The 17,819-nt window shown below is 55.3% G+C and overlaps 6 protein-coding genes across 6 annotated transcripts; 3 read left to right on the forward strand and 3 right to left on the reverse strand.

Annotated features, from left to right (window-relative positions):
* Positions 1-909: 909 nt before the first annotated feature.
* Positions 910-5,030, reverse strand: LTHEOB_2613 (uncharacterized protein; the record flags this gene model as incomplete). The annotated part of the gene is made up of 12 exons (XM_035511445.1): positions 910-1,119; positions 1,177-1,356; positions 1,409-2,531; positions 2,589-3,163; positions 3,218-3,951; positions 4,003-4,088; positions 4,142-4,252; positions 4,302-4,321; positions 4,409-4,478; positions 4,641-4,716; positions 4,768-4,813; positions 4,860-5,030. 12 exons carry the CDS (start codon positions 5,028-5,030, stop codon positions 910-912), a joined length of 3,402 nt encoding a protein of 1,133 aa, XP_035364322.1.
* Positions 5,031-6,315: 1,285 nt separating this feature from the next.
* LTHEOB_2614 (Extradiol ring-cleavage dioxygenase protein) lies at positions 6,316-7,324 on the forward strand (the record flags this gene model as incomplete). Its single annotated transcript, XM_035511446.1, has 2 exons — positions 6,316-6,799; positions 6,852-7,324. 2 exons carry the CDS (start codon positions 6,316-6,318, stop codon positions 7,322-7,324), a joined length of 957 nt encoding a protein of 318 aa, XP_035364323.1.
* A 98-nt stretch (positions 7,325-7,422) lies between these two features.
* On the reverse strand, positions 7,423-7,862 carry LTHEOB_2615 (Antibiotic biosynthesis monooxygenase; the record flags this gene model as incomplete). Its single annotated transcript, XM_035511447.1, has 3 exons — positions 7,423-7,576; positions 7,631-7,749; positions 7,803-7,862. 3 exons carry the CDS (start codon positions 7,860-7,862, stop codon positions 7,423-7,425), a joined length of 333 nt encoding a protein of 110 aa, XP_035364324.1.
* A 1,021-nt stretch (positions 7,863-8,883) lies between these two features.
* LTHEOB_2616 (Phytanoyl-CoA dioxygenase) lies at positions 8,884-9,861 on the reverse strand (the record flags this gene model as incomplete). Its single annotated transcript, XM_035511448.1, has 2 exons — positions 8,884-9,186; positions 9,262-9,861. 2 exons carry the CDS (start codon positions 9,859-9,861, stop codon positions 8,884-8,886), a joined length of 903 nt encoding a protein of 300 aa, XP_035364325.1.
* A 2,119-nt stretch (positions 9,862-11,980) lies between these two features.
* Positions 11,981-15,076, forward strand: LTHEOB_2617 (Sda1 domain-containing protein; the record flags this gene model as incomplete). Its single annotated transcript, XM_035511449.1, has 7 exons — positions 11,981-12,336; positions 12,559-12,618; positions 12,674-12,709; positions 12,761-13,048; positions 13,098-13,569; positions 13,623-13,840; positions 13,891-15,076. The coding sequence occupies 7 exons, from the start codon at positions 11,981-11,983 to the stop codon at positions 15,074-15,076; spliced, it is 2,616 nt and encodes an 871-aa protein (XP_035364326.1).
* A 391-nt stretch (positions 15,077-15,467) lies between these two features.
* Positions 15,468-16,732, forward strand: LTHEOB_2618 (Polyketide synthase; the record flags this gene model as incomplete). The annotated part of the gene is made up of 2 exons (XM_035511450.1): positions 15,468-16,419; positions 16,536-16,732. 2 exons carry the CDS (start codon positions 15,468-15,470, stop codon positions 16,730-16,732), a joined length of 1,149 nt encoding a protein of 382 aa, XP_035364327.1.
* Positions 16,733-17,819: the final 1,087 nt, after the last annotated feature.

Here is a 17,819-nt window from a genome sequence, read left to right on the forward strand (position 1 = left end):
GTAGTCTTTTATTTTCGCAACTGACGCTGATAATGGAGGGGACCATGGAATAAGAGGTTGAACGTTGTTTTTAAGACTCTTAGCAACGCTGAGTAGCTAGCCTAACTGGGAAATCTACAGATGGTTTAGCGTAGTCCGCTCCTTATAAAGACGCCTACAAATTTGACTTTTCTGTTTCTAGAATTTGACTCCCCTAAATCTAGATTTTGACTCCCCTCTAGAGATATTACCTGTAAACAGCATTTTCGCGCTGTTATAAGCGTGCTTACACTTACGTCACTAGGAGTAATTACACTTATCGTGGGTAGTTATTATATAAGTAGTAATAGCGTAGGTAGCAATGACGTGGTTAGTAATAGTAGTAGTGATGGATACGTTGGTGGTGATTTAATAGTGGTGATAAGATAGATAAGTGGGTTTTTGAGGGGGAGTCAAATTTGTAGCGGCCCTCCATAAATGCAGCCCATTGTGTAAGATGTTAGATTGTTGAGCTCAGACAGGATACTTGCAAAGAATTCGCATTTCAAAAAAAAAAAAAAAAAGACAGGGTCTTAGCGCCCCATCGCGGTGCCTCCGGACGAAATTTAGTTCGAGTCCGATTCATAGAATTCCATGTGGGTCTCATCCATACATAAAGGCAAGTCACGCCGGTTAGCAGAGCATTTGGGCCATTGTGGGGAATAGTTTTCCTTTCTCTTTCGGTTCGGCTGCGGCGCCTGAAGAGAACCTGTTGAACCGCTTACTGAACCACAACACCTGAACGCCTGTTCCCTGCTATCGTTGTCTTGGTGATTAATTAGAAAATGAGTGGCGAGTTTCACAGACTGCCCGTGTGGGATATCCGTGCTTCGACTGCTGGTTGTCGGTGCGAAAATTGTGTGAAATAGTTGTGAAAGTGTTCTCAACCAGCTAAACGTCAAAGTATCCCACTTCACCAGGGAAGCTCGCCCAGAATTCCTGGGTCGCGTTCATGAACATGGCATCAAGATCGGCGTCGGAGATATTGAGATCCACATTCGTCCAGTCCTGAGTGAGGAAAGCATCATCAGTGATGACCTGATCCACGGGGTTCGTGGTTCCTGCAGGTTCGGCTCTGGTAAGGACGCTTGCATCAGGGGGCTTGGTGGGGTCAGCAAGATTATGATACAGTGGGCTATCCTGTGGGCGAAGACATACATTTGAACTTGGCACTGTTTGGGTGTTGCCTTCTTCGTCGGTCTGAACGGGTGATGGTTGAAGGGCGCCATAGTCGATCATTGCGCTACGAATAGTCCGCTGCTCCGCGTCTGGAATGCTGCTGCCACCCTCAACCCGGGCTCTGCGGTAGCAGGCTTGCATGCGTTTGATGGTCTCAAACTAATAAACTGTGAGCACATGGAACCTTTGATCAACACGTAAGATAGCATACCCATTGCTGGGCCATGGGCCACTGCTCCTTCATCTCTTTGAGGAATGTGCAGCCCCGGACAATCTGCTCCTTGCTCTTGGCCATGGTCATAACGCCGTCTACTTCATCGAAGTGGAAGCTGTTCCGGTAGACGATGACACCCACAGCAGTGTAAATTGTGAAGCCGATCCAGGGAACGAGCCCACGGACAAAGTAGAACCCGAAAGACTGAATCTTGTCAACCATATCGCATACAGTGGTGGCCACTTCGAACAACTCCCTTCTCGAAGTCTTGCGCCACTCGGTCCAGTCGGAGCTCTCGCGCGAGTCAGCGCCGTTGGTTTGGAAATCCTGGCCAGGACCGAGCATGGGCAGGTAGGCTCGGTGCAGGAACATCAAGCTCATGAAGTGAATGCAATGCATGTAGATGAAGCCTTGGCCCTGTTCAAGCGCATTATGAGCCTCCAGAGTCCAGATGCTATATCGGAGCCTGGTTGGGAGGGATTGCGACCAGGCGCGAAGAGAGGTAGAGAGCTGCTGGAACCTGGAAGTTGGGCCCCATGGTAGCTCTTCATCCATGATGTTGGAGCAAGCCCACGACGCCACGGCACCCCACACATCGGCAATTCTGAGACTGAACCCAATGATGCCGAGGTTCCCGAGAGGAAGCATGGCGGAAAAGGGACTGAAGGAGCCGTCGACCCTGGGGCATCGTACGGCTTCACCAAATACATACATGTCGGTCTCACACGGCAGCTGAATCCGCATGTCTGCGGCGGACAGAGAGCGCTTGCGTCCCTTGCCACCGCTCAACAGGCTGTCCATCAGGAAGCAGGTCCAGGCGGTGCGGCGGCGTTCTTCGGCAGCAATGAAGTCCTGGGGGCTCAGCACGGCATTGGGAGAAAGCGCGAGCTCCTCGCAAAGATTGAGGATCTGGACCATGCGGATGGCCATGCCCAGGTAGAACCAAGCTCGTCTGCCATTTCCGGCACCCCAGTCGTGGCCGGTCAGCATCAGCAGGGCCTGGATGCGCGAGAGACTGGGCGTCTCGATCTCAGGCTGCAGGATGTGGCGAGCATGGGCGGCGAAAGCTTTGCTGGCGTCAGTCGGGGTGGCGTAGGGCCCCGGGGCGTGGCGGCTGAACCTGCGGGCGTCACGGTGAGGATGGGTCTGGGTTTTCTCGCAGGCACGTGAAACCTACCTTACCGCAAGCGCCAGGATGGCCCACACAACCCACGGGTCGAGGGTCTTGTCGTTGACGCGGGCCAGGAAGGTCGGGGTGTGGTGGAAGCTCCACTTGTAGGAGCAGCGCAGATAGCTGTTCTTGATCTCATCCGTCATCAACTGGAAGCCGTCGACGTCCTGCAGCGAGGTGTCGAGGCCGGCGGGGAACAGGGCGCGCACGGCAGCAGAGCCGTCGTGGGCGTAGGCGGGCTGAGGCCGAGCCGAGGGCGCGCCATTCTCCTGGATGGAATTGGAAAAATCAGAGGTCTGGCGGCGGCGCTTCGACTGCCGGTGGATGGCGGAGGTGCCGGGCGGCGGGAAGCGGCATTGGTCAGCGCGGCCGGCGGCGCGGCAGCGGTCACAGGGCGGTTTGTCTTGGTGGATGCATTTCTGCTTGGCATTGCGACACGACACGCAGGCAATTGGATTCCGCATCGAGAGGGCTGTGACTGGTTTCCCGGATGGTGAAGCCAGCAAGACGGCGACTGCCCAGAAAAAGGCCGGTGTTGCTCCGACCGCCACGCCTGGCCCGATGTCGTGGCCGCGCCCCAACTAGCTGTGCATTGCTTCTATACAGAACACCTATCTTGGATCCGGAGACGGCACCGCGCTAATGTCCGTCCTCGTCCTCGCCCTCTGGCCCACCTCGCGCCACCGCTCCTGCGGCACCGCCATGCTAGCATGCTGAGCGTCCGACGTCCTGACTGCGTAAGACCGCTCCACGTACACAACGTTGTCAAGCGGCTGCACCACCGCGTTCTCGGGCACCTGCAGCCCGCCGCCCGCCTCCTCGCTGTGCCTCTCCGAGACCGGCGCCAGTTCAATGCCCGCCTCTTCGTCCCGCTGCATGATTATCTCCTGCGACGAGTTGTTGCCATCCGTCACCGAGTACCCCGGCACGTTGGTGTCAACCCCGAAAGCAGCGCTGTCCGACTTGGATAGTTTTTTGGGCGTGTAGCTACTGCCAGTGTTGTCGGATCTGCTGCTCTTGCTTCCGAACACGCGTTTCCGATGCCTTTGCTCATTCTCTGCCGGTGTCGCCTCTGCCAGACTGTCGCTCACGTTCTTGCCTGTCCAGAAGTTGCGCGTTAACAGCGGCCGCAGGATGGGCGCGTTGATCGAGAGAATCCCAATAATTGTTTCTCGAACACCCCAGCGGTTGATCGTTGTGCCTGATGGCGACGATCCCAGTGTGACTGCTGCGCGGATGATGGCCGCCGTGATGATGAATAACCCAGAGCACAGCAGCAGGGCTATCATGACTTTTCGGGAAAGAGGAACTTTCAGCTGCCTGAGCATTGGCAGTGGTATGCAGAGAATCGCCGCATCTGTAATGACGTCTGGCCCCAGTCAGCAAAGGCGAACCCTCTTGCACAAACACTCGGCCTTACTGAGCACCGCCGTTACGAGGAAGTTCTGCTTCTTGAGCGTGCATTGGCTCGGTGGGAGAGGCTTCACCTGCCAGTTCAGGTGATATCTGGAACGCCGGTTAGAGAGCGCCTCTAAGGGGGAACGGAGCGTCTTCCGTACGGTCGGCATCCAAGAGATATCGTCAGCACGACAGCCAAGTACGACGCAGCAGTAAACCAGGCCAAGTACTTCAAGGCTCTGTGTTGCCAAAGCCCAAATGTCAGGCGTTTGCTGTAAAATGTCAAAATTGTGTGCTCGTCATCAAACCGAACCCACTCACTAGAAAAAGAGCATCGTAGCCTGTTGGCAGAATTAGCATGTTGGAGTGCAGGTGAGAACGGTGTCTTGACTGGAACATGAACAACACGTCTCCTCCGGTAAGGCTACCTCAGAAATGAGAATAGGTGGTGTCGGCGGCGTGATGAAATTAAGCGGATTAAGCGTGCTCATCACGTTACTGCCAGCGAGCACTTAGCACGGCTCAACCTCGTCCCACCATCACAAGTGTAGTTGTCCTGAACCGTGCTGCCCTTGTACCAGTCTCAAGTCACTTACTTTCATGCACCAAATAAGGGCCGTGTAGGAATACCATGCAGCAAGTTGCATCTTTGATCCGTACCTTAGCCGGGCCCGTTGCGCATCCGTTAGGCCTGGTATTGAGGCTGGAGGCACGTCCACGTTTGTTCCGTTCTCATCTGAATCTCCAGGTCAACACGCAAATGCGCAGGGAGGTGGTGTGGACCCACAGCATATATCCACAAACGCGGCATCGCAAGTATACATGGCGAGCGTCTGGATCCGTCAGAGAAGACATGGCGATGTTCAACAGATGACTTACGATTATTGTTACATAGTCATCGCCTGCGAACCCTCGAAAGCCAACCATCCTTATCCTGACCACAAATCGTAAGATAATCACAGTGACGCCGATTCCAAACCATGCCCACACTTCGGGAAGAAAGGCGGAATCGCGCTTTAAAAGGCCTTGCAGGTCATCGGAGGCCACCATGCTGTGCACGTCAAAGCAGGAAGGAGATGGGCTTCTTGCATCCGGTTCTTTGGCAAATACAACAAGAAAGACAGCAGCGGAACGCGTGCTGGTTCGGACAGCATGGGCGGATGAAAAGAGCGGCTGTAGGGGGGAAAGTGAATAGCATTCAGGGCGGACGGCGTAAGGTTTTGATTTCATCATCGTGGCTGACGGCCTAGCGGGGCTTTACGCAAGGAAGCTGCACACCTCTCTTGCTCAACAGACTAATGATCAACCGCGGGACTAGGCGGAATGCGAAACCGCCAAAAGTATGGCGAAGCTGCGAGTCGCGGAGTTGGTCGCTTCCTCCAAAGATTCGCAGCATAAGCTTCTCATCGATCGATCGTATGAGCGGTCGCCAAGCTTTCAGCCCAGCTCCCTGTCCGCATAACTGGTGAAATAGCATGACATCCGACGGGCCGACTGCCGGGAAGCGTTGAGCCAGCTGGAGAAGCAGGGCTTTCGTGGCTTTGCAGGCCAGGAACTAGGTGCAGGACGTCGCCTTTCTCTCCGCCGGTTCGACGGAACTGAGGCCAAGGCGTAGTGATTTTAGGAACGGGCATACGAGGCAGGCCAGTAAGCTGCATGCCCACAAACATTGGCTACCTCAGCTCTTGCTTGCCGGCGGAGCTGTGAGCGAGGTGCGGAGGTGGATGATCGTAGCGCGGGTCCGACAAATCAAAGGCGGCGGCGCCATGTCCGTCCAATGACAAGCACTGGAAAAGGCGGCACCGTCAATCCCCTCGGCTGGCGCTGGTCTGATGCCGGGTACCTCTTTTGTGAAGTTGGAATCGGATCTATACTCGCTCGAAACTAGACGACGGGTTATGTTTGCCCTGACTGACATGCGCCTCGGGTGAAGGAGCTGGGTCCGTAGTATGGGGCTGAGCCGGCGTTGTCCTGGAGCAAACGGCGAACCAAAGGGATTCAGAGCGTGTGGCGTAGACATGAGCATCTTGACGGGAAGGATGGGTGTTCAGGCCCGAGCTGATGAAGAAGAATGAGGACGGAAGCCGTGGTGGGTGACCACCTGCCTCCCAAGCGGGTGCCGGGCTCTCGGCCGGGTCGGAACCGGCAAAAACTGCGTCCGAGAAATCAGCCTCCTGTTGTGGAATTAATTCCGCCCGCCAGCCCAAACACCAGCTTACGATATCTCGCCCTCCGCACAACTGCAGTCCGCACGCATTACACCATGTTCCGCCGCCTCAGAATGGCACCATCCCGCCACCTGAAGAGGCGCCCACGCCCGCCCTGATCTCTCCATATGAAGTCCTCCGTTCCGCTCGTCCTCATGGCCTCACTCCTCGCAACTCTCAAAAGGGCGATACTGCCTACCGCCGCCGCAACCGAAACCCAGCAGCCTTTCCATTTCGCCGCTAACCAGACCTCCGTCAACATGCCCCGCGCTCCGGTCATTTGTGTCTCTCACGGTGGCGGCCCAATGCCCATCCTCGGCGACCCCGAGCACGAAAAGCTCGTCAAGTCGATGCGCGAACGAGTTCCTGCGATCCTGAAGCTGGGCACCCCTGAGCAGCCTCGTGCCATTGTTCTCGTCACTGCCCACTGGTCGGAGCGCAACCCTACAATCTCCAATGGCCAGAGACACCCGCTCCTCTACGACTACTACGGGTTCCCTCCCGAGAGTTACAAGTTGAAGTACGACGCACCGGGTGCACCCGATGTCGCGAGCGAGGTTGCTGAAGCCTTGAAGGCCGAGGGCTTGAAACCCGAGTTTGATGAAGACAGAGGTGCCCATCTACGCCTGCAAGCTGCCATCGTAGTGTGACTGACCGCCCGCAGGCTGGGACCATGGCGTCTTCATTCCCATGCTTCTTATAAATCCAAAGGCCGACGTTCCCATCGTCCAAATGTCCGTCTTGAGGTCGGAGGACCCAACCGAACACTTCCGCATGGGACAGGCTCTGTCCAAGCTTCGTGATTCCAACGTCGCTATCCTCGGCTCGGGCTTTCCGTCCCTCCATAATTTACGCGCCATGTTCTCGGGCATGACACAACAACCGTCGTTCAAGAGTCGGAATGAAGCGTGGAGCAGGGCCGTCAACGGGGCAGTGGCCGAGGAAAATCCTGAAGAGAGACGAAAGAAGCTCGACGAGTGGAGAAAATTCCCTGGGGCGTATGATATGCATCCGAGAGGAGGAGCAGAGCATTTCCTGCCCTTGATCGTTTGCGCCGGAGCTGCTGGGGAGGACAAGGGCAAGATGTACTCTGACAAGTACATGGGTCTCGACATGTTTTCCTACTATTGGAAATAGTAAGCATGCTCGCGGCAGAATAGCACTCATGGAAGGAGTTCAGGGTGAAATTTGCATTTAGACCATGCGCTGCATTATTGATAATTTCAACTGGTTACTTAGATCTTGGAGCTCTCCGAAGTCCTGGCCTGAAAGCCACCAACCGGTTGCGACACAAAGAGTTGCATGTCCGCGATGGCAAGAAGCTGAGGAGCCAACTCCTTGAACCTGGGCGATTTCGAGTGCGCGTCAAGAGCGGCCTTGTCCTTGTACCTGATGTCGCCGGGTAAGCCATCTGTCGAATGTCTCGCGAAGCGCCAAACATACGCTTCGATCATGGTGAAAACAGTCGGGCCGTCACCAATAGACTTGTGCAGCGCATAGCGAAGGGTCCCTGGCTCATTCTGCTGCACCCACGCAGCGTGGTCGGTGAGACTCTTCTCGATCTGAGAAAGCTAGTGAGCAAGAGGGTCACGGCTCGTGGAGAAGCGGGGCACACCTGATCGGCCGGCTGGCCAGCCTTGGGCGTAATGATGGCGGTAACGACGATCTCAGACATGTTTGCTAGTAGCGTGCGTGTTTGATGAACGCGTCGGGGCCGACTGCTACATATTATAGTTGACGATGACTGAACAGTTCCCCGCGACCTCGGATTTTGAGCTTATTGCCATCAAATCGCCGAGGCTCGACGCACAGCCCCACGCATCCCCACAATTCGGCCGTATAAGTGCTCGCCCACGGCCTACGAAGCACAAATTGGCGTTCTTCGCAGGGACTTTTTGGAGGCTCGGCTGATGAATGGCGGTGGCTGCGTCTACCGTTATCGTGGTGGAAGGCGGCACTCAGGGGGACGGAATACACGTACCAGTACAGGTTCGAAGCTATGCAGATAAGGCGTCTCAGACAAAACTTACATCCATGCTATGAGCAGCGGAAGCAGGAAACCATATATACGTAGGTAAAAGGCCGGTCCTCTTCAGTCTCTCCGCCTCAGCATTACCACAGAAACGCTGAGTAAGGAACCTTCCTAAGACTCATACATTACCTGGTACGCCATCGCATTTGCTTCCTTGGCTGCCTAAATTGACTCAGTCACCGCCGGTCCGAAGTCAGGCTGGAAAGTTTCAGTACCCGCAAGCATTGCCAAAGTTGCTGCCTCGACAACCGTCTTTGCGGCGCTTCTTGGTTTGGCATGTTCACCGCAAAGAAAAATTTAGCGGGGGGCAGCATCCGCATGCAGAAAGGAGAGGGGGACCTTCTGGAAATGACTGGAACGACAGAAGCAGTGCGATACTGGCAACCTTGGGTTTTGTAAGAGCGCTTCACGTCATGTGGCTATTGAAGCTAGCCCTTGAGGGTATGCGGTTCTCTTTACCATGCAGGTCGTTCGAACTGCCAACGGCGGTTGAACATCCAGCAACTGCAGTCAGTCAGCGCTCTTCGACACTCTGATAGTTGGGGGAATGGTGCAATTGTAAGGGTGAAGTGCCCCATTCGTATATTTTGAGTTCACACCACCACCCCTCACCACATGGGCATCGGCTAAAAGAAACTAACAGGCTGGGGTCGGCCCCTGTTATCTACTCTACATCTTGCGCAAATGTGAAATCATGCGCCCCTTTCAAATAATCATACCCACTCTCCACCCACTCCACAGCTGGCTCCAAGCCACCCCACTCAATCTTTCCCTTCGACCCTTCCTCCAACTTGATCTTCAGCTTGCTCCGCCACCATTTCGCAAAATGGATTGTGACCAACATGAGCCTCGGCACGTCCGTCAAATTCGGCATCCCTGCATGCCAGAGCCTGAAGTCCCTAATCACTAGCGCCCCCTTTGGCAAGCAAGTCCTCACCGGTGGCCTGACTTTCCTTCTTTCCTCGACCTGCAAGTTCATCAGCTACTATCTTAATCTCTCGTAGAAGTAAATAGGATGGACGGGAAGCCGAGTTAAACTCACCAGCCTCTCATCAATCACATCCACGCACTCCCGATTCTCCATCATGCTCACCAAATGACTCCCCAGCCACACCTCCGTGGCCCCATTCTCGAGCCCCACGTCGTCCAAGTAAGCGTTAATGCAATACCCGAACGCGAGGTCCCTCGGATAATCCGCAAACTCCAGGTCCACGTGCACCGGCTGCCTCGCCTCCGCCTTCGCGGCCGTGTTGGCCGAGTAAAAGCGCAGCACGGGCCGCGGGCCGAGGACGCATTCGGTGATCTGGGTGGCGAAGGGGTTGGCGACGACGTCGGAGAAGACGAGGGCGGGCGTCGTCGGCGGCTCTTGCTGGATGTTGCCCGTCGCGGCGCCAAAGTTGCTGTGCACGCTGCCGCGCGGCTGGGCGAGGAGGCGCGCCGCGTCTTGCTGCATGCGCTCGTTGAGGGCGCCGAGGTGGGCGGGCGAGACGGCGTTGGAGAGGGCGACGAGGCCGTCCGAGTGCAGGGCGGAGAGCGCGCGTTGCAGCGTGTGCGTGCTGAGGGTGCCGGTGGAGAGTTCCGCGTCCGACAGGGTCAGGATGACAGGGCCATCGTGGGGCTGGAATGTTGTTGCAGAGGCCATTTTTTGCTGGAGTTCGATGAAGACTGCGGGATCTTGCTACGCCGGCGTCGTTGTGCAAAGCGGCTGCATTCGCGGGATCCAAATGATATTTTATCCTGCCCACTATATTGTCTCGCTTCTTTCAGAGTTCCGTGCTCTTCTTCTCTTCCCGAGGAGATTGGGTCTTGCATTTATGGTGGTGACTTTATACACTCTGTGGCTGGTCCTTTGCTTGATGTGTCGTCTCAAAGGTGGGGATGGACGGACTTGTCGGAGATGCCGGGCCACAATTTTGCCCTCAACTCCGGTTTTGGTCTTCATTCGCGAACGCTTCTCGTTGGGTGACGGTATTCGTCCTCTGATCCAATCAATGATGGCAAGCTTCTTGGGGAACCATGAGAAGCTTTGGGTTGCTGATGTGGAAAGCTTGTGCAGTAAGAGACGGCTCAAGTTCGTTATGCATATGCACTTTCCCTCGAGAGTCTGTGCAAGTGCCGTTTTGGTTGGAGTGCATATGTCCTGTGGTTGGTGTCGGCTGTTTTCGCGGCCATCTAAAAGGAGATGAGACCCTCAACACAGCCTTGTATTCCATGAACTACGCAGTTTCAGACCTCTAAAGATAGGAATGCTAGCTACAAAAGACTTGGCCAATTCTCGGACCTAATGATTCAAAGTTCACAGCAAAGGGAACTGGTCAAGGTGAAGACGTCGGTGCTGGCAACAGTCTGGTACGCTAGTGATTATTGGCCCTTCAACAATAGTTCAAATGGGCTATGGTGCAGCTCCTCTGAACCGCATTCGGCTCGTGCAGATCAGGCAGTCAAGCCAAATATCGATGTTGCACATGTGTAATAGCAAGATTTTTACCATAGCAGAGTTTCTGAATTTGCGGTGAACGCTGTTTGGGCATGAGACATTGCCTGCAATCTCGTTTGATGTCCGCAACAGACTTCTAAATCGAGTTCCTTGTACAAAGTCAAGTCTACTCCACCCCAAGGCTGCGTTTACCTTTTAAATATGATTAAAGAAGCCTGGTGAGCCCTCTCCCGTGCTGGCATTGCCGATGATTCCGTGATCTGGTGCTCATTGATACGCAGGAGTTAATCAATCGCATTATCTTCGCGGCCTGAGCATGACTTGGTAGCGGTGAGCCAAAATCAAGGATTGGGCCGAAAAACAGAACCCTAAAAGCACCTGTCGCACAGGAAGCGGCAAGTGGTGTGAATTTTGAGTCGGTCCACTGCGGCCCCTCGAAAGCTCATGTAGTCTCGAATGGCGACAAGGCGGGGCTGTGAAGGCTACGAAAACTGAGAGTTTACGACTGCGTGAGTTGGAGATAACGGTGCAGGATCTGGGCTAAGATACGACTCAAAGAGGTTGCTTCCGGGCGGAATGATAGATGAAACGCAGGGTGCTGGCGTCCTTACTTGCAATTGGGGTATCCAGGGATGACATTGCGGAGAAGCGTGATGGGGGGCACATACCTGCCAACCCTACAAAATGCCCTTTGAGCCATTTGACCATATGTCAAGAAATAAGCCACGAACGCAGGCGCGGCCAAGATTGGGTTCATTGCGCGGTCCAGCGCCCGCGCCAACCCTAAAGCAACGGTGTTGGTGCTCCTCACTTACCGCTCACGAGAGAATAGCCCTCTCCTGCACCGCCCATTTTAGTGCGCATTCCAAACCCGCGCACCAAAACTTTTCTTACCGTTCCCATAAATCGTTCGCTGCTCATGCGTTTACGAGATCTCTCCCATTTCCTCAGCGCGATTGCGCCCTTGCCACCAGCGAGCCGCTCGTTGTCAACTGCGTCCTAATCGAGAAACCCAGCCATGTCGCTCTGCCGCAATCGCCTCGAAGGCTTTGGTCCACGCTCAACAATCCATGAAAACCTGCCAACGAGCTGTTTTCTCGATACCATTGTCGTTCCACTACCGACATGGGCCTTTGTGCTTCTCCTTCTTGCGCTCCTTCCTCAGCGGATGAACCCAACACGTCAACGGCGAGCCTCCTCGATTCTCAAACCAACCAAACCGATAGAGAATGAGCGTGCCCACTATGTGGACGCTGAACTAGCGCCACGGCCAGCAGTCCATACGCGTATTCTCACCGCGCTCTATTATCTCATCGTAGCCGCCATGGTTGCACTGGTATCCATCGAGATAGCTCAGTTATCGAGCAAGGACATCGGCATTGGTCTGTTGCCATTCAGCTACGTGGGCTTCGTTGCAGTCTTGGCGAATAGATTGCAATGGAAGACGAGGATGGCGCGCATAGAGAATGCGATATTCTGGGTACTGATGGGCATCGTCTTGACACTGAAGGTCGCCGCGACAGTCATTGAAAGTGATAGTCCTCCGGAAGGCAGTGGCGAGGGCTCGAGGATATACCCGGGAGGCAATGGCATCGTCGTTATCAGCGTGATGGTGGGATTTTCTTTTGCGCTGGCTGTACTGGAGTTTGCGGGTTGGACTGGGCTTGGGCGCGAAACATGGTAGGGACAGTACTATATTTTAAGATACCCGAGTTCAATGGAAGTGATGGAATGACGAGCGTGCGATGAGAACAAGTAGAAGGTTGGTTGCCGAGGCGCAAGACGAGTCAGAATCCCTGCGGCGATCGCGGGTGCGGGCGGCAACTGGCGGCAGAAACAGAGCCTCCAAAAAAAGTTCCGCTGCCCGCGCGCCTCTCAGTCGCGACACTGCACAAAGTCCAGGTCTTCCGCCGAGATGGGAAAGCGTAAGGTTGGTGCGCTCGAGAAGGTTGAGGCTGACTTGTATGTTCCAGCGTCTGACTCCCGCATACAGCTACATTCGCTGACAACCACGCAGGGCCAACCTACAACACAAAGTCCGCCGCGATCCAAGGTACCCGCGTCTCCGCCGCAGCGAGCCCGCAACAAGCTGACGAAGCCTTAGCTCGTACGAGGACGACTTCCGCCGCCAGTACAACCAATATGAGGTCTTTCGCGACGTCTTTATGCAGGATCCCACGTCGCGTGACGAGAACGGGCTGGTCTCCTTGCGCGATCACGTCGACTTCGTCTCGCACTGCGCCGACTGCTACCCAAAGCTGACCGCTACCCTTCCCGATGATCTGACCAACCTCCTCACCACGCATCACGCTGTTCTGGAGACTGAGCTGCGGGACAAGCTTGTTGGAAGCCTGGTGCTCCTCCGGAACAAAGATGTAATCGACTCACCACGGTATGGCCTCCTCGTGATGCATTGCGAGCGCTGGCTAATGTCTGAGCAGTTTGCTTAACACTCTCTTTCCCATCCTCGTTTCCACTCCCAGCAAGACCTTCCGCAGCCTGCTCTTCTCGAAGATCCTTTCTGACCTGCGCTCGTCCAACGCGAAATCCACGAACCATCGCCTGAATAGAACGATGCAGACTGTTCTTTTCAACCTCCTCACATCCGACCGTGCTTCTCCGAAGGGCTTGTGGGCTGTGAAGATCACACGCGAGCTCTGGAAAAGGCAAATTTGGACAGACGCCAAGGCGGTCGAGATCATGAAGGAGGCTTCCCTGTCGGAGAACGAGAAGGTCATCATCGGCGGCGTCCGCTTTTTTCTGGGCGGCGACAAGGAGCGCGAAGAAGCGGCAGAGGATGAGAGTAGCGACGAGGATATTAACATGGGAAAATTGAAGCACCAGATCGGAATTAACAAGAAGACGAAAAAGAAGGACAGGGAACTTAAAAAGGCTGCAGCCATGGTGAAAAAGGTACGCGGAATTTCCAACAGCTTGGTAATGCTTGCTACTGACAATACATGCAGAAAGAGCGCAAGAAGAAGGCTCCTCACCCACTTAACTTTTCCGCGCTGCACCTTTTACATGACCCGCAAGGTTTTGCCGAGGCGCTGTTCAACAGACATCTTCAGAACTCGAAATCGAAGTTGAATCTGGAGCAAAAGCTTCTCGTCCTCAACCTTGTCACTCGTCTTGTAGGCCTGCATCAGTTGACCATCATCAGCCTTTACTCTTACTTCCTGAAGTACGCCCTCCTATGTCCCTAAACAGTCGGTTGCAGCTAACCTCTCCTAGATTCCTCACTCCAAAGCAACCCTCGGTCACATCATTCCTCGCCGCCCTTGCTCAAGCGACCCATTCGTTAGTGCCGCCCGACGCGCTGGAGCCCCTTGTCACCAAGATCGCAAACGAATTCGTTTCCGAGGCAGCGGCAGCAGAAGTCGCCTCGGCAGGCCTAAACGCGATCCGTGAAATCTGCGTGCGCCAACCTCTCGCAATGAATGACACTCTACTGCAAGACTTGGTCATGTACCGTAAAAGCAAGGACAAAGGCGTCATGATGGCAGCCAAGGGTCTTCTGAGCCTTTACCGAGAAGTTGGTGCAGAGATGCTTAAGAAACGGGACCGTGGCAAGGAAGCTGCAATGGGCTTGCGGTCTGGTGAACGTAAGGAGAGGCGGTACGGTGAGGTTGAAGTTGGGGGAGGCATTGAGGGATTGGAGCTCCTCGAGAAGTGGAAGGAAGAGGAGCGACGAAAGAAGAGAATCGAGAAGGGACTTGATCCGGACGGTCCCGATGACGAGAATGAGGCTGAGGATGAAGATTGGAACAACTGGGAGGTCGAGTCGGATACGGATAGCGACGACTCTGGTGGCTGGATAAACGTTGAGCAGGACGGCGAGGACATCGTAATCAGCGACAGCGAAGACGAGAAGCCGCCGGCGAAGAAGGCGAAGAAGGAATCCGATGCAGAGGAGAGTGCTGCAAAGGATCCTGAGGCCGAGGCAAGGGCAGCAAAGGAGAAGGAAGAGGCCGCATTGAAGCTCGCGACAACGCGCATCTTGACGCCAGCCGATTTGCAGAAACTCCAGGAGCTGCGGTTGCAAGCTCAGGTCAACTCCCACCTCCCAGCGCACCGCCGCGCAAATGCTGCAGCGAAACACTCGGACGATCCGCTAACGGCCGAGGAAATCGAAGGCCTCGCAATGCTGTCGCATCGGCAGACGAAGGAGGAAAAGATTGCCAGGGCTAGGGCCGACAAGCCAGACAAGCACCAGTCGACAACGGCAAAACGCAAGGAGAAGAAGGCTGCAGAGGGCAAGAGTACGACGAACAAGGAGAAGCAACGGCAGAAGAACTTCATGATGACGCTTGGCAAGGCCAAGACGAAAAACAAGCGCAGCCTTACGGATGTCCGCAAAAGCCTCAAGGGACACCTGGATAGACAGAAGCGCGGCGGCAAGCGGGGCAACTACTCATGATTTGCAGGGTGTCAGGAAAGTGGGTAGGGAGTTAGGTTCAATGTTGATACCCTCCTGTCGGGGCTTGTACGGAACAGGTGGCGCTCTGATTGGCTGCCTGCATCTGATATGCGGGGACGTGGATTGGCCCGCGCTGCGGAATATATCATGACGCAACTTGTGCTCCAGACTTGACGCGCAACGAACCCCATGTGAAGGCTGACGTTGGCCGTCAGCAATGCGCGCTGTTGAACGCGTCGAGAGGAGGTAGGCTGTGCGAGTGTTCGAGACCGAACTGGGCCTAGCCTCCCCCCTCGTATATACTTACTCGCATGTGCCTGTTCCTACCCGGGGAATTAACCTTATATTCTACCCACCTTCTTCACAATTCACCTCCTCTAAACAACTTGCCATGGCATCACGATTGAAAGACGCCTTCTCCAAGGCATCGCCCTTCTCAAAGGGCAGGCCCAAGGCCACCGTCGCAGAGACGGCCGCCACGCCTTCTAATATTAGCTCTGACGCAGCCCTCTCAGAAGCTCATTCCAGCTTCACAGACAGGGCGAGCGACGTATCCCCGCAACAACGCCCACCAACGACGAGCTCCTCGACCACAACCCCGCGTAGCAGCTCCTCGTCCACCAGCACCACCACGGCCTCCACGGCCCCAGCAACAACAGCGGACCCGGAAGCGCTGCACAACAAGTACAAGCTCCACGTCACGGCGGGGCCGTCCTACGACGCGTCGACGCACACGACGGTGCACGTCAACACGCCGCACACGGTGCTCGTCTCCAACGAGCACGTCACGGCGCGGGTGGCGGTGCGCATCCGCGACTTCTCGGGCCTGCCCTCGGCGTGCCCGCCGTCCAGCGCCTACTTTGCGTCGCCGCAGCACGCGCGCGACCGCTACAGCATCTCCTTCTCGTTCGTGCCCAAGCGCGACCTCGACGCCGCCGGCGCCGTCTGGGGCCCGGACTGCGCGCGCCCCGTGCGCGACCGCCTGCCGCCCGGCTTCAACGTCGCCGTCGGCATCGTCAAGCGCTTCGTCGATCCCAGCATCGAGGTTGACGCTTACGCCGACGAGCCGTGGGTGTACGCGCCGGCGTTGAGCTGCTGGTTCGCGCTGAGGGTCGGGGAGAAGGTGGCTGGGGCGGGGGAGGACGTGGTTGCGAAGGGGGTTGGGGTGCTGGAGGAAGGGGCGGACGGGGATGGGGCGGATGTGCGAGAGGCGTGGGGATGCCCGGCAGAGGCGGCGAAGAGGAGGAAGTGGTTTGTTGAGAAGAAGAATAGGGAAGGCCTTGTGTTCGAGAAGGGCAGGTTGTACCAAGGGGATTTCTTCAACCCGTATCTGGATTTCGACAGTAAGTGGGCGTGCATAAACGGATCTCTCCACCTCTTGTGTGACTCGGAGCTCTTCTTTTTTTGCATGTGCATTGAGGACAAAGGCGTGGGACAATGGAGCTGACAAGCCATGCAGAATTCGCGTTGAAGCTACCGGGCTTCTCGCTTGGTGTGCTCAAGTACATTGACGAGAAGACGCACCAGCTCCGGTGGGTCTTCAAGGACAGGATCACCGGTGAGGTCTATTTCTGCGTTATTTTCAACTTGCTTTTCGGCGAAGAGCTGAAGGAGGCGCTACGGGCGGAGAGAGCCGCGGAACAGGAGCTGGATTGACGAAGCGTTACATCCTCGGCGAGGCTAGAGACGAAATCTCGATGATACCCTTCTTCGGCGTTGTGGTTCCTTGGAAAAGAAGAGAGGAAGACAAAGAAAGAAGGCCGTCGATCATTTAATGCGCTACTCTAAGAAGGATCTAGAAGAGCTGCAATTTTGGGACACGGATTTCTGTCTGTCCGGTCGATCGTATCCTTGGATGGATCTTGGAATAGTTTCACAGAACTATCAGCACGCGCGATCCCCAGATCAAGCGAGAGAGCAGCGACTCTTTCATTTCCTCGTGACAAATGAGAAACGCAGGACAGGCAATGACATCAGAAAGGTGCCTGCAAGAGCCAACCTAATCCACGCCAAGACTTCCCATTACTCACTAGTCGCTTCATGGAACGGACAATAATTTTTGCTCCCAGCACTACTGCCAGCTGCCAGCTGCCAGCAGCCAACCGCTTGACGCCACCCCAGCCGCACAAACTATTTGAACCATGCCGAGTGGGGCCGCCGAACGTAGCGTCGGTATCCGCCTTGTCTTCCACTTTAGGGCGAAACCATCCATCACCAACCTCAAAGCATTCCCCCATCCTTCCCATCGGCTAAAATCGCTGTATCCGATGCACTCTTGCACGGGGATGTTTGGTCAGGCTGTAGTAACATCCGTTCTTTGTTTACGAGATATCCACGGGATGCATCGCGGTGCCGCTGGTGATGAAGAAGAAGGCGGAGTCATTTCCGGATCTATAGGCCTTGGCGTGGCGGGGTATCGACGACCGGCGTATCGCGCTGGCAACTCCACGAGCTCTGATACATCCTCGGCGGTTCTTTAGACTCGGTGCTATGCATCTGTCGTCCATATATTCGATGGTGGATGCAATAGCTCGATAACGTGGCTGATCGTGGAGATCTCTGCGGTAGATATCTCCGATCAACTCTTCAGAATCACAGAGCATCATGATGCGCGATCGTCGTCGATGACTGGGGTACATTTTGTTCTTCTGTAGAAGTGGCCATCATCAGCATCGAATTGACGAAGGCTCCATTAGATGAAATATGAATAAACAATTGACAGATGAAGGGATTTGGGTATAGA

Source organism: Lasiodiplodia theobromae, assembly GCF_012971845.1.
Source record: "Lasiodiplodia theobromae strain AM2As chromosome Unknown scaffold_6, whole genome shotgun sequence".
NCBI classification, from domain to species: domain Eukaryota; kingdom Fungi; phylum Ascomycota; class Dothideomycetes; order Botryosphaeriales; family Botryosphaeriaceae; genus Lasiodiplodia; species Lasiodiplodia theobromae.